This window comes from Clytia hemisphaerica, unplaced genomic scaffold (genome assembly GCF_902728285.1).
Source record: "Clytia hemisphaerica strain Z4C2 unplaced genomic scaffold, Clytia hemisphaerica genome assembly, whole genome shotgun sequence".
Lineage (NCBI taxonomy): Eukaryota > Metazoa > Cnidaria > Hydrozoa > Leptothecata > Clytiidae > Clytia > Clytia hemisphaerica.
The window spans coordinates 981,845-995,245 of NW_027104090.1; the positions used below are offsets into that span (position 1 = coordinate 981,845).

General features: G+C 34.5%; 1 protein-coding gene across 1 annotated transcript in view; it reads left to right on the forward strand.

The window, feature by feature from the left end:
* LOC136812766 (DNA repair and recombination protein RAD54-like) overlaps positions 1 to 13,401 on the forward strand; it is a 71,458-nt gene that overhangs the window by 2,625 nt on the left and 55,432 nt on the right. The window contains exons 3-22 of the mRNA XM_067069289.1: positions 707 to 820; positions 1,064 to 1,124; positions 1,393 to 1,528; positions 1,976 to 1,995; positions 2,556 to 2,605; positions 2,846 to 2,923; positions 3,452 to 3,499; positions 3,797 to 3,812; positions 4,010 to 4,062; positions 4,340 to 4,433; positions 4,730 to 4,854; positions 5,323 to 5,404; positions 5,804 to 5,872; positions 7,431 to 7,537; positions 8,506 to 8,545; positions 8,957 to 8,989; positions 9,663 to 9,815; positions 10,220 to 10,330; positions 11,050 to 11,108; positions 11,510 to 11,653. Coding sequence (XP_066925390.1) covers positions 707 to 820; positions 1,064 to 1,124; positions 1,393 to 1,528; positions 1,976 to 1,995; positions 2,556 to 2,605; positions 2,846 to 2,923; positions 3,452 to 3,499; positions 3,797 to 3,812; positions 4,010 to 4,062; positions 4,340 to 4,433; positions 4,730 to 4,854; positions 5,323 to 5,404; positions 5,804 to 5,872; positions 7,431 to 7,537; positions 8,506 to 8,545; positions 8,957 to 8,989; positions 9,663 to 9,815; positions 10,220 to 10,330; positions 11,050 to 11,108; positions 11,510 to 11,653 — 1,593 coding nt within the window. The remainder of the gene's footprint in view (positions 1 to 706; positions 821 to 1,063; positions 1,125 to 1,392; positions 1,529 to 1,975; positions 1,996 to 2,555; positions 2,606 to 2,845; positions 2,924 to 3,451; positions 3,500 to 3,796; positions 3,813 to 4,009; positions 4,063 to 4,339; positions 4,434 to 4,729; positions 4,855 to 5,322; positions 5,405 to 5,803; positions 5,873 to 7,430; positions 7,538 to 8,505; positions 8,546 to 8,956; positions 8,990 to 9,662; positions 9,816 to 10,219; positions 10,331 to 11,049; positions 11,109 to 11,509; positions 11,654 to 13,401) is intronic.

Below are 13,401 nucleotides of genomic sequence, written 5' to 3' on the forward strand. Positions count from 1 at the left end.
AAACATAAATAAAAGTGTTTTTTGGACCTTTTTTCGGCCAAAAAACGGCTAAAATACGGGTTTTTTGAAAAATTAGATCATTAATTTTTTCTGATTTTTTGCATAAAAGTAGGGTACCATCATAGGTAAAAGATTGCTCAAGCAGATTTTTGCAAAAAAATTTTGTTGGCTCAAAAAATACATGTTTATCTATTAGAATCACTATTACTAAGCATACATCAATGTTCTTAGTCAAATTACTCAATTTTTTTATGAGATAGATGTTTTTTTTGCTCACGAGGACTTACTTTTAAAGAATATGTGTGTTTTTTAGACATGAAATTTTGGTTGCTTGGCGTGTTTTTACAGAACAACTGGCCAAAATCGATATTTTTTTATAAGCACATTATCAATTCTTTATCTATAAGGATAACTATTAATAAGCATACATCAATGTTCTTAGCCAAATTACTGAACTTTTTGATGAGATATATGTTTTTTTTTGCTCAAAGTATTGAATATAAAAGAATATTTTAAGAGCATGAAATTTTGGTTTCTAAATGTTTTTTATAAGAAACAAACGACTAATTTTAATAGATCGTCACTATTTGTGTTCTGAATGATTGTTTAATGGTCACGCTCACGTAGATATCAATATCATATCAATATAAATATGTTAAATGCATAACCAGGTAGGTCCATAAAAGTATCACTTGTTTGTTTTCAGTGTAAAACATCAGTAGTTGCATTATACAACCCAAAAGAATTTTTATCACAATATCGCAAACCGTTGAAGGAAATTGATCAAGAAGATGGCGAAGAGGGCAATGTTTCAGCTCATGTGGGTAATTTTCATGACACTTTGGTTAGATGTTCTGGGATATCAACTCAGTCAAGGAATGGGTTATTGATTATTCTAGAGTAATTGATAATTGATTGAATTTGGCGAATTTTGTGCATCACTTGATATAGATAGAATTTTAACAAGGGGGAAAATTTGATCTAGTATATTCTTATATAAAATTATCACACGCCCAGAAAAATCAAACATTTCTTTCAACTGACCCATCTTTTCTATTTATAGGAAGCACTCATTAAAAGTCTTCTCTCCAAGCCATTCAAAGTTCCTATGAAGAATTTCAAAGGTTTTTATTTATCTCGATTTTGGTAAATTATTAAGACTTATTTGAATGTTACCAATGGATATAGACGATGTTATCTATGTACTGTACTAGACATTAGATTTATACCTTTAAACTTTAACTTCTTGACACTTTTGATTATTGTTAATTGTTTTAGTTCACAATCAGGCTAGCTTTTTGCATAAGAATAAAGCAATAATTGCAGCAAGCTTAGGTAAAGTGTACGTTCATATGTAAAAAAACATTACACTCCTCTCTCATTCATTACCAGGCAGCAACCATGGAAGAAGTCTTGGGATCAGAAGAGTTGCACACAAACTTTGTTTATATGATCCTTTCGAAGAAGGAGCACTTGTTTTGTACCACCCACCTGAAGTTACAGCTCATGAGAAATTAAGTGCTAACAAGTAAGTTTGATATTAGTGCTCTTTTACCATTATTCTTTTTGATCGTGCAGAGGGTGGGGGTGCAGTTACTGTGTGCAACTAACACACCTGCTTAGTGTTGTGGCCTAGTTTTGAACAGTTACTACAGATTCGTAGTACTTTTGCAGTAAATTGGTCAGAATTATTAAAGTGTTAGGCTAATTTTTTAGGGAAAAGGTTATCAAAGGATAATGTATACAAAATTTTGACTGAAAAGCAGTTGCTACATATACTTAGTAACTGCAAAGAGTGGTTATATAGAATTGGTGGCTTCAAAAAAGCACTTTCTATTGACCACCTGCATAGTGTTGTTCTTCAAAGCTAAGCCAGCACCATAAAGGCATATGACTTGAAAAGCTCTAGATATGAAAGCACTGAACGAATCTTATTATGTCCAAATTTTCTTATTGTTTTCTTTCTTCTTTCTAGAGAGGAGATTCTTGTTCATGGTAAGAAGTAGTAAAATCTTTATAAGAGTCTTCAAAATTTTCAAAGTCGTTTGATGTTAGTTTTGATTCTTACGGGGGTGGTCGGCATCTGTACCATACAGTACCTAACCTCCCCCTCCCCCCTCCCATAGCACCGAAATGTCCTTATTCTAATTATAATCAATTGTATCATTGTGCAATTTCCTAAAATTGGGTGTTTCTAGAGTCTGCAAAGCGTTAAAATATTCTTAACTTATTCTTAGTACTTTGTTCATCAAAACCATATGTTCTCACATAGGGCTTTTTTCACTTATTTATTTGCTACAATCTGCTGCTGTACCAGGCTATGCCAATACCACCTTTTTGCTAGATTCTACCCCCAGCATTTTCAAAAATATATACTTCTCAAACAAGAAAAAAAAATTTAGCCCTCCTAAGCTCAGAGGATGCATTTTATGATTCTAACATTTCTGATCTCAAACAATAAGCACAAGGATTCTTCCAAGTTATTCTGACAAGTTAAGCAAGATAGCTAGAACTAATATATGAGAATTTTTATTTGATAATCTTTTCTTCCTCAGTGGTTGTTGATCCAGTTCTATCCAAAGTGTTACGTCCTCATCAACGTGAAGTAAGAAAAATCTTTTGAGCTCAAATTAAACGTTTATCCTACCTATATTGGTAAATCAAAGCTTGAAGGTCGGGATCTACTCTTCGTTGTTTTCTGTGAAGACATTTTATTGAATAAGTGTTGCCGAAAAATTATTCATTTCTTTTGCCACATGGTTTTTTTCTAAGGCCAAATTATAATTTTAATTGATGCAAAGAAAATTATCATTGATTTAAAGTTGCATTTTCTACATTTTTACAGGGCGTGAAATTCTTATACGATTGTGTTGTCGGCAATCGAATTGAGAATAGTTTTGGTTGTATCATGGCTGACGAAATGGTAATATTGAAATTATGAATAGTGTATGAAAGGTGTTGCGCAATTAAAAAAAGTTTCTGATTACCAAGGAGTCCAACAAAGGTTTCCCTTAAATTCAAATAATTGACGTTTCTGTTGCATTATTGACTTTATACCTTGTTAATTCAAATTCTTTATATATTCTAGGGTACCTCTAATAATTTTCCAAAGTTGATTTTGATGCTCGTGGTTTCTGTGAAAAATAAAGAATTGAGAAAGATCTTGGCTACTACCGTAGGTTGGTCTAATGTCGACATCCCACTTCTAATTTCGACACCCTTCTTTAGAGATAGAAATAATAGGAAGATCGGAATCACTGATAGACAAAAGATTTATTCCTCTCTGATTGCTAAGCAAAGAAAACTAGTTTCAATCAGTTAATCCGACCTTTACATTATTCCTATCTCTAAAGAAGGGTGTCGAAATTTGAAAAGGGATGTCAACATTAGACCAACTTACAGTATAAGCGTATAAGGAATTTTAATGTTTTAATTTCTCTCAAACCTTAAGGGCTTGGGAAAGACGTTACAATGCATCACACTACTTTGGACGTTACTGGTAAAAATATTAATTTCTATTGAAAGTTAAATCCTTAATTGAAAGCTCTTAGTTTTGAGAATTTTAAAGCTTGATCTTCAATACAAATAACCCAACATTAGGAGTTTATTTTCTTTGTTTCTAAAATCTGTTAAGGAGAATAAGATATTACCTTTGTGTTCCACTTTTCTTGCGAAGCTTCAGTTTGTCTAAATTCTGAAAATCTAGCATAGAATTGATAAATATCATAAGGAATTCGAATATTGGGTTTTTATTTTGATTTGATTTTGAACGTTTTTGTTTTCATTTTCATTTTAGCGACAAAGCCCATCAGGTATTTTGTCTTTGTTTATTTTTTAATTTTTGTCTATGCGATTTATATTCTCAATGCTTTCAATTTTGGTGTTGTATTGTACAGAATGTCCTCATATTGAGAATTTGATTAAACGGGCACCGACGTTTACAAGCCTTGTTCAACCAAACTTCTTCGAAATCTCGATAATTTGAACTCTTTTTTTTTTTGCATTTTAGGGAAACCGCAAATCAACAAAGCAATCATTGTTACTCCTGCAAGTTTAGTCAAGGTTACTATTTTGAAATGAATTTTGTATATGGCCTTTACTCGAGGAAGCAAAGAGTGTTTTCTCAGCTGTGTTTTTCGAATTTGTCGGGGAGTTGCAGGCATACACGAGCTAGCCACTCTAATGACCTTTAATTCAGTGTTTTGAGGTTACTTTATCTTACATGTCAAGTGTACATGATCCCTAGGTAACACTTAGGAAGCCAGATCTACTCTCCTAATAACAAAGCCAACCAGCTCTAGAATTCATTATGATTAAAATCATCCCTTTTATGTTTCAGAATTGGTATAAAGAGTTAGACAAATGGTTGAAGGGAAGAGTTTGCGCTCTAGCCATTGACAGTGGAAGCAAGAAAGAAATTGACACCAAACTAGGTATATTGATCCACAAGCCACAAATTCTACATTCAAGGAGATAATTAAAACGATAATTAATCTCATTATTTCTCAAACATAGCTATATGTTTCACTGCAGGTTTTTCTGATTAATGTGAGTTTCACATTTTTTTCGAAGACTTAAATGTGTTAAAGCCTCGTTTTTTTACATAAACGATATTTCTAAACATTGTAAACTAAAATTTTGAAAGTTCTTGATATGAAAAGCTTTGAAAGAATATATTTCTAAAAATCGACCAATTCGTTCACTTTCATCATACTTTCTGTCATTTTAGTTGGTTTCATGGCACAGCAACAATTACGGGCACCCATCCCTGTTCTCATTATATCGTACGAAACATTCCGATTACACGCTGAAGTTATGCATCGTTCGCCCGTCGGCCTTGTTATCTGCGATGAGGTAAAATGCATGGGTTTAGCTTTGTATTGGTTCTGTGTCATTTGCACAAAAAAATAAGATATTTTAAATGACTCTGTAAGCCTGACGAAAATTTATCCTGGTTTATTTTGTTTGTTGCATCTTAATTATCATGGGACTTCAATTGGGAATTCAATTTCGAATTCTTGTGAAAGAAGAGGCTTGGTTTGATTAGGGTGTGATAGTGCTAGGAAACTCACGTTTCTTGCTCGGGTCAAAAGTCTTGAATAAGTATCCTTATATAACTATCGGTTACTTTTTCAGGAATGTTTACATTCTGAAAACCAACTTTGGTAACGTTGATACAAGCTTGACTATATTCAATTCTTTTTGTTCATCCAAAGAAACAAGAGAATTTAAAACGTTGAATCAAACTGCAAAAAAAGCTCTCCTTTGTAGCTCTTTTAAGGCGTTTTCTTCTTTTGAATAAGTATCGGTTTTCTTTTTCAGGGACATCGATTAAAAAACTTGGAAAATCAGACCTACATGGCTTTGAATCAATTACAAACCAAGAAACGAGTTCTGTTATCAGGTTTGATGATAGAATATCTTGACAAACTATTCATGATATGCACTATTGCAATGTCTTCCAAGGACCCAACAGCTGATTGGTTGAAATTGGCGTATTAACTGATTTTACGTCACTTACAACCAATCAGCTAATCTCAGAAGGCATTGCAATGGTGCATATATCATGAATACTATAGAAATAAGAATCGTTTGAACTAAACTCTTTTTGTCCAGGAAAATGCCGTTAGAAATCGCATGGATCTAAAACATCTCCGCAACAATTCCTATAGCACTAAACCACTACGCTATCTATGTGTTACGTTTTCGTTCTACTACAAAAAATAATTCCTTTATAGTTTTAAACACGTACTGAATAAACAAAAATCTATTCTTTTTAAAAAATCGATTTTTATTATTTTAGGAACTCCCATTCAAAATGATTTGTTGGAATATTTTAGCTTGGTACATTTCGTCAACGGTGGCATTTTAGGTACGTTGTCCCCAGCTGGCAAAAAATGTTATTTTAATGTCTATCTAACGTCCACAACGTCCATTTAATGTTAAATGAATGTTGAAACAACGTTGTGTCACAGCTGGGTCATCGTTACTTTATAGTTTGACTATCTTCAAGATCAGCGAGGGTTTTGATCTTAATCTTAATCCTTCTGACACAAAAAATTTCTTTCCAGATCTCATTCAAATTGATTATTGACAACCATTTGATGTGAGGCTTTTCTTAGAGCCACAAGTTTAAATATCAGTCTCTTCATAACGGTTATACTATATGAAGGGCTGGTTTTCACACCTTGTCTCTTACAATGTTGTATTTTTTCCGTCTTTCTAGACGAAAATCCGCCAAGTTGACTTTTTGGACCTACCTGGAGGTCCTATAAATTAACCTTTGTCCGTTCGTTCGTCCGTCCGTCTGTTACCAGCTTTTCTCGAGATTGGCTCATTAGTTTTTTCTGATTTTTGGCACAAAGATGCAAAATGGCAATGCCCAAAATGTGACGGAGCCCGATTTTCGAAAAAAAAAATTTTCCGGCCGCCGGAAAAACTGCTTTTTTGGCATTTTCTCGAGATTTCATCATTAGTTTTTTCTGATTTTTTGCTCAAAGATGCGTATTAGCTATGCCCAAAACATAGTCGAGTCCGATTTTCGAGGAAAATTTTTGTCCGGCTGAAAATGCTGGAAATATGCCGGAAATCGCCGTTTTTGCTTATATTTTGTTGTTTTTTCACACAAAAACAATAACTGATTTTTGAAGCCGGAACTTACTAAAAATCGCCGGAACAGCCGATTTTTGCCGGAAAAACGGTATTTTTTGAATTTCTCGAGCTGTACTATATATTTTTTCATGGAATTTTGCACACTGATGCAAAACGTCAATACCTAAAATGTGACGGAGCCCGATTTTCGAAAAACATATATTTCCGTTCGAAAATGCCGGAAATATGCCGAAAAACCGGTTTTTAGGCATTTTTGTTGAGATTTCTGCATTAGTTTTTTCAGATATTTGGCTCAAAGATGCGTATTAGCAATGCCCAAAATATGGCTGAGTCCGGAAAAAATTTTTCCCGGTCGATAATGCCGGAAATATTCCGGAAATCATCGTTGTTGCAGATTTTTCCTTGTATTTCTAGTTTTTTCCACATAAAATATTGTTGATAGCAATTAATTCCCAATATTTAAAAAAAAATGCCGGAGCAGCCGATTGTCGTGCCCGCAAAACGAATTTTCTTCAATTTCTCAAGTCTTACTCAATATTTCATTCGTGTATTTTTTAACGCTCTTTCATTCGTTTACACGTTCGTTCGTTCGTTCGTTCGTTCGATCGCTCATTTTTTGGCTTAGCTTTTCCATTAATGTCTAGGTTTTTTCTCATTTGCGGCTAACTTTCGTCATCATGTAGGTCTAATCAGCATCCAGCTTGTTCACTCTGATTTGCCGTCCAGACTCATGAAACATAGTTGCAGCATTGCTTGTAATTCTTGGCATTACCTCCTAAGGTCCTATGATTAAATTTTAATTTCTTTTGTTAAATTAGGCACTGTATCGGATTTCAAAAGAAAATTTGAGAACCCGATTCTTCAGAGTCGTGATGCAGACGCTAGCGATGCACAGCAGAAGAAAGGCGAAGAAAAATTAGCTGAGGTAATTATGAATTCGAAATTCTTCCCAAAATTATATCATTTCCCTGCAAGATTTTTGATAGTTCTCTTGTACTATTCCAATGGCGGATTAGCGGCCGCCCACGCTGAAGCTCTAAAGAAGTGGGCCAATTTCCCATCGGAGAGGAATGATAGTCGGCCTTTGATGTGGCGTACCCCAGTCGGGTTCAACTACCCTTGCGCTTAAAGGTATAAAATTTCCGTTGAACCCGCCAAACCCCGAAAACGAGGACTGGGTTACCAGACCTTCCGCTGCAAAATCATTGACGCGGTCTTGCAAAATTCCGTAATGTAAACTTTCCAGATGTTGAAAATGTTTCCGATCTTCAGCGCTTTAGCGTGTCGGATGAATTTCTGCATCTGGATGCCAGATAACCATTTAGCGTATCTCATACAAGTTGCTCATTTTGAAATAAAAGGCAGTACAAAATAGCGCAAAGTTTGAGAATGTTCCATTACTTATTATACTTTAATGGGATAAACTTTGGCGGGGATTAAATTTCGCGGATTTCGCGGATTGTGGGCCATCCGCGAAAATCCACGAAATTAAGTCCCAATGGAAATTTGGAAGGGCCTGATCCAAGAAATATTTCTAAAAAAAACTCAAAATATGTCAAATAAATACTATTTGAATGGTTACTTGCATCAAAGAGGCACAAATAATGTGTATTTCAACAACCAACATGCATAATTTGACAGTAAAAGTCACAAAATCGTGAAAATATTGCCACTGAATAGTGTCACCCGCGAAATTAAGTCCCTGCGAAATTTTTGAATTTCGTGGATAGTCCCAACCGCGAAATTTAATCCCCGCGAAAGTTTATCCCATTAAAGTAGTTATCGTACCTTCTTTTTATATCATAATAAAGAAGATCATTTTTACTCAAGAGAGCCGCATAGTTAAAAGAAGATTAAACGTGGAAGTCTGAATAAGTTTTCTTTAATTTTCAGCTCCTATCGATTGTCAATAAGTGTATCATACGACGAACTTGTAAGATTAATTCCTAAAAAACTTTTTGTTCCATCGGCTATTGGCGTCGTTTGCAATGAACGGTCTGATTTGATAGAAGGTTATTTGGGTGTTATATCCTATCTCTAATTTGGGGAGAATTTCAATTTTGATATCAGTTTGAATTCTAATATCAATCCACAGGGTATTAGCTATGTCTGTTCCAAATGTTGGTGCTTTGTTCCAAATTTGCACGATTTTTATGGAATTTGTTACAAATCGGGTCTACTAAAATGAGGCTTTTCCGTCTTAAAATTATGCATAATTTACCAAAATTTCAAGAATATCTGCTAATAATTTGCTGTGTAAAATCCATTTTCCCTCTCAGGCGAAAAACCTTGCTCTGACCAACTGGAAATAGTATTATAGATTACATTTTCTTTTATTTTTTAGCTGCTTTGTTATCCAAGTATCTACCTGTAAAAAGTAAGTCAAGATTTAAATTGTTAAATTCTTGTGTAAGTTTCTTTCCTTCGCCTTGTCAAGGCATAGCAGCCAGTTCAAAAAGTAAAATTTTCTTGCTTCGTGGCAATATTCCTTTCAACCGAATCGAAGTTTGGCGTGCTTGCTCCTACCCTTGACTAGAGGCATATAGGGCTTATACCTAATAGAGATCTATTTGCTCCACGACCCCTATTTATACCGGCCTTTTGGCGCCATTCTTGTGGTGGAATCTGCCCAGCATAATTTCAACACGAGGTATACAATAAAAGCAAGTAACTAATTCTCAGTTCCCGTCAAGTGAAAACTCTGTAAAAATACTCTCTACAATTCGAATCTCTCTATAAATCGAAGAAATCAGATTTCCGTTTGAGTTCGAATATTAAGTGAAAATCGTACCTTCATACTGGGTGTCCCAGAAAAAAGTTCCCCTTTTTTGAAGTGAATTTTCTCGAGTTCTTTAAACTGTTCAATAATTGAATATTTTGCATTGGAAAGAGGAAAGATAAACTTAAATTTTGAGGGTTGTTTGTCAAAGTTGGTCACCTAGATCAAAAGTTATAGTTTAAATGCTAAAACATTACTTTTCAAAAAAGTCGAAAAAAGGCAAAAAATGAGGGTACTTGACCTTGCTAATGATTCATCTTTCTTCCAACAGCCGAACAAGTAGTGTTATGCAAGATGACAACCCTCCAACAAAAGATGTACAAAGCTTTCATCAATTCCAAACTAGTTAACCAATCACTGAAAGAAAACAAACTCTCTGCATCGTCGCTTGCCTTCATCAACCAAATCAAAAAGCTATGTAATCGTATGTAAACTTTAGATACTTTTCCTTTTTCAACAAGCTCGGAAAAGCGGTGAAAAGGGAGACTGGAAAGGGTAAAGCTTTTATCAATGAAATCAAAAAGCTGTGTAAACTTTTTGATATTTTTAACCAACAGTACTGGCAAGCAGGGAAAGGGTAACGGCAAGAAAGAAAGCGGCCCCTTTGGGATGCAAACAAGCCTTTTTCTGGTCATGGTTATATATCTTTCTTTATTTTTGCATATTCCAAGGGGAATTTTCCAATTAAAAATGTACGTCCATTTTTTTGTCATATTCAAAACCCATGAAATCTTAGTTAATCTTAATTTCCCATCTATCCTCACTTCAGCAACAACTTGATCATTTCTACGAAGAAGTTTCAAATATTTTTCTCTACTTTTTTGTCAGATCCCGAGTTGATATATGACCAACAAAAGTTATGTGAGGATGGCTTGCAAAATATCCTTGATATCTTCCCTAAAGATTTCAGTCTAAAGCATTTTCGTCCTGAGATGTCAGGTGAAAATTTTTAAATTACAGGCAACTTTCTCTAATTCACACCTCAATTATTCAAACCTCTATTATTCGAATCTTTATGTAATTTGAACTAGAATATTGATCCCCTCATCTGAAATGTGGTATATCTCTAATTCGATGAAATGGCAGTTCTTCATTTTTCAAATCCGTTCCAAATAAAATAACAAGTCCCTAATATCAGCATAAAAACATTCGAAGGAAATCTTTCTATAGTGGAGTTTTTTTTAACTCGAACAAGTTTTATGGTCCCTTCAGTGAACAATGCCTTATATAAACCCCAAAAACTCGAAATTCCCTTAACTCGAACAAATTTGTATTCCCCGTTTGCTTTAGAGAGAAGATAAAAGCTCCACTGTATCAATGGTTCACTTCCAAATTGTGCCAACGCAATTAAATTCGAATTCATGATATGCACAACTGGAGAGTCTTCTTAGAACTTTTAAAATTCCCCCCCCCCCAATTAACTTAAACAATAGAAAAAGTGACGTATTCAAGATATGCACCATTGCAATGTCTTCAACGGGTCCAACAGCTGATTATTTACATCACTTACAACCAATCAGCTATTGGGTTCGTGATATAATGTCAGAAGACATTGCAATGGTGCATATCATGGATTGGGTGGAAAAAAAATAGAAAAGTTGCATAATTTCGTGAAGTCATTGCAGTGGTGTATATCATGAATATCTTCCTTATTTTAGGCAAAATGCAGGTGTTGGATTTCATATTAGCCATGGTGAAAGCAACCACAGATGATAAGGTATAGTAGCTCTAATCATTCAATTTTTTTTACTGAAAATTAAACCTTTCTTAGAGTTTATACATTTCAATAGATTTCAAAGTGATGATCTTTTAAGGTATTATTTTTTATTTGCAGTATCATTTTATTAGGATGGTCGAGAAGTGCAATACTGAAATTGCATCATTGAGTTTGAAGCCCCGAAGGAATCTTCAACCTTTCTCATACAACAAAAAGTGAAACCTTAAGATTAGCTTAGATTTGCCTCGCATTTAGAAATTTTGTGTAAAAACGTGATTAGTCACGTGCTTAGGATGGGAAATAAGTGGAGTTTCAAATCTAGCACCTTCGGGGGCTTTGAAATCAATGATTGTATCCATGTTCTTAAACACCAAGGTTTGAAACTGTTTTTTTTTTGTCAGGTTGTTTTGGTGTCTAACTACACACAAACAATTGATTTATTTGAGAAATTGGCGCGCCTTCGACGTTACCAATATGTACGATTGGACGGAAGCATGTCCATCAAGAAACGTATGAAAGTCGTGGAACGGTTCAACGACCCTGTGGTAAGAAAATCATGATAACTTTTTGGCAGCGGTTATTTTTTTCAAGTCAGAGTCAGTGTTTTCAAAATATAAATTGATTTGAATGTGAAAAGATTTCGACCAAAATAGTGCCTCGTGCACTTATCAAATCTTATAAAAAAGCATTTAATTTCTTTCTTCTTTTTGTGACATTTGAAAAACTATCTGCCTTTCCTATGACAAGAGTTATGTTCGCAAATGTTGAATATTATTATTCAAATTTAGGGAATTCTGAGAGTGAAATATCGTCGCATATATTGTCTTTGTCACTTGCTACTCAACAGATTATATTTTAATTAATGCTACTACAACTTATACATGCATCTAGGTAGTTTTTGTTTATAAAATCTCCTGATCTCTTTGCTTCGACAAATCAAGACAACAGAATTGAAAACCGTATTCAACATGACTGTTGCACTTACTAAATCCACATTACGTTTGAGCGAAATAAAACGTTGAGATAACTCATTTAGCTGGTCTGTAAAATTCACCTGGTATTGTAAATAGATGAAAGCACCGGTCTGTAATATTAAGCACATAAACAAGAAAATCGCAATAATAAGTAATGTCTTTGTAGCGGCTCTATGTTTCTGTAAGTCCATTTTCCTATCCGTCGTTTGGTCTGCTGTCAACTCTTGTTTTCGAATTTCTCTCAACGACATAAAAATACAGACCAGACTAGAAAGACTGGTCGCTAACACAAACAGCATACATGCAACACACATCCTTCGCATATTTTGCAACGTTGCCTCATATCTAAAAACCCAGACCCAGGCCGTCACAAAACCAAACGAGTATGAAGTCTGTATTCCAAGTAGCAGAGGTACCACCCTATGACGCCCTTCATAGAAAGGGCGTTTAATGGCGTGAAATCTTAATGCAGCAATGATTACAGTAGTCGAGGCGTCATTGACACAAACGAACCCGTTCAAAGCAATGTAAGTCACCATAAAAGAACATGACATCCCGTTAAATTGACCCACAGCCAGCATTGGTAGTACAATAAGTCCAGCTAACAGATCGATGATGGTCAAATAAGCAAACAATTTTTGGATACATGTCAATTTAGAATTAGTCTTTATTAAGCCGTAAATGTAACAAATGTTTGATACGATATTAAGTATTGATAAAATGACACAAGCTATGCCAAGATAGATTTCGAATCTATGTTCTTTTGTTTGTGTCTCTAAAAGCCTTACCAACTCAATGATTTGAGGAGTTGTAAAAAGATTCTCATAGCAACCAAAATGGTGGCGAAAATTTTCTAACCAGACATCATTCATAAATGTTGTTGAATTATTCACCATCATGCGTTTTCATGAAATTTATTCCGTATCTTTTTTGACAAGGGGCGAAGTATTACAATATTCCAAAAGTTTGTACCCTTTTAAGAATTCGCCAGTAGATCCTCGGCCGTTTTGTCTTCCAATGATAAATCTCTAAGAATTTTCAAAGCTCGGAGTCATTTTATCAAAATAAGGAGTCCAATTACAAAAGATGAAGAATTACCTTGTTTTAATATATCTTCATTAGTGATTTTTTTTAGCATGGTTCTCTCAAATCATAAAAATAAACATGATAAGTTTGCTTAAACAATTATTGAGCTTCTTACTAATGAAGAATTTTGCAGGGGTTTCAGCCATTGAGTTTAAACCCCGAAGGGCTAGAGTAAAATTTCTAACCTTTCCCAGGCAAGAAAAAGTGCCCGTCGCAATCATGACGACGGATCG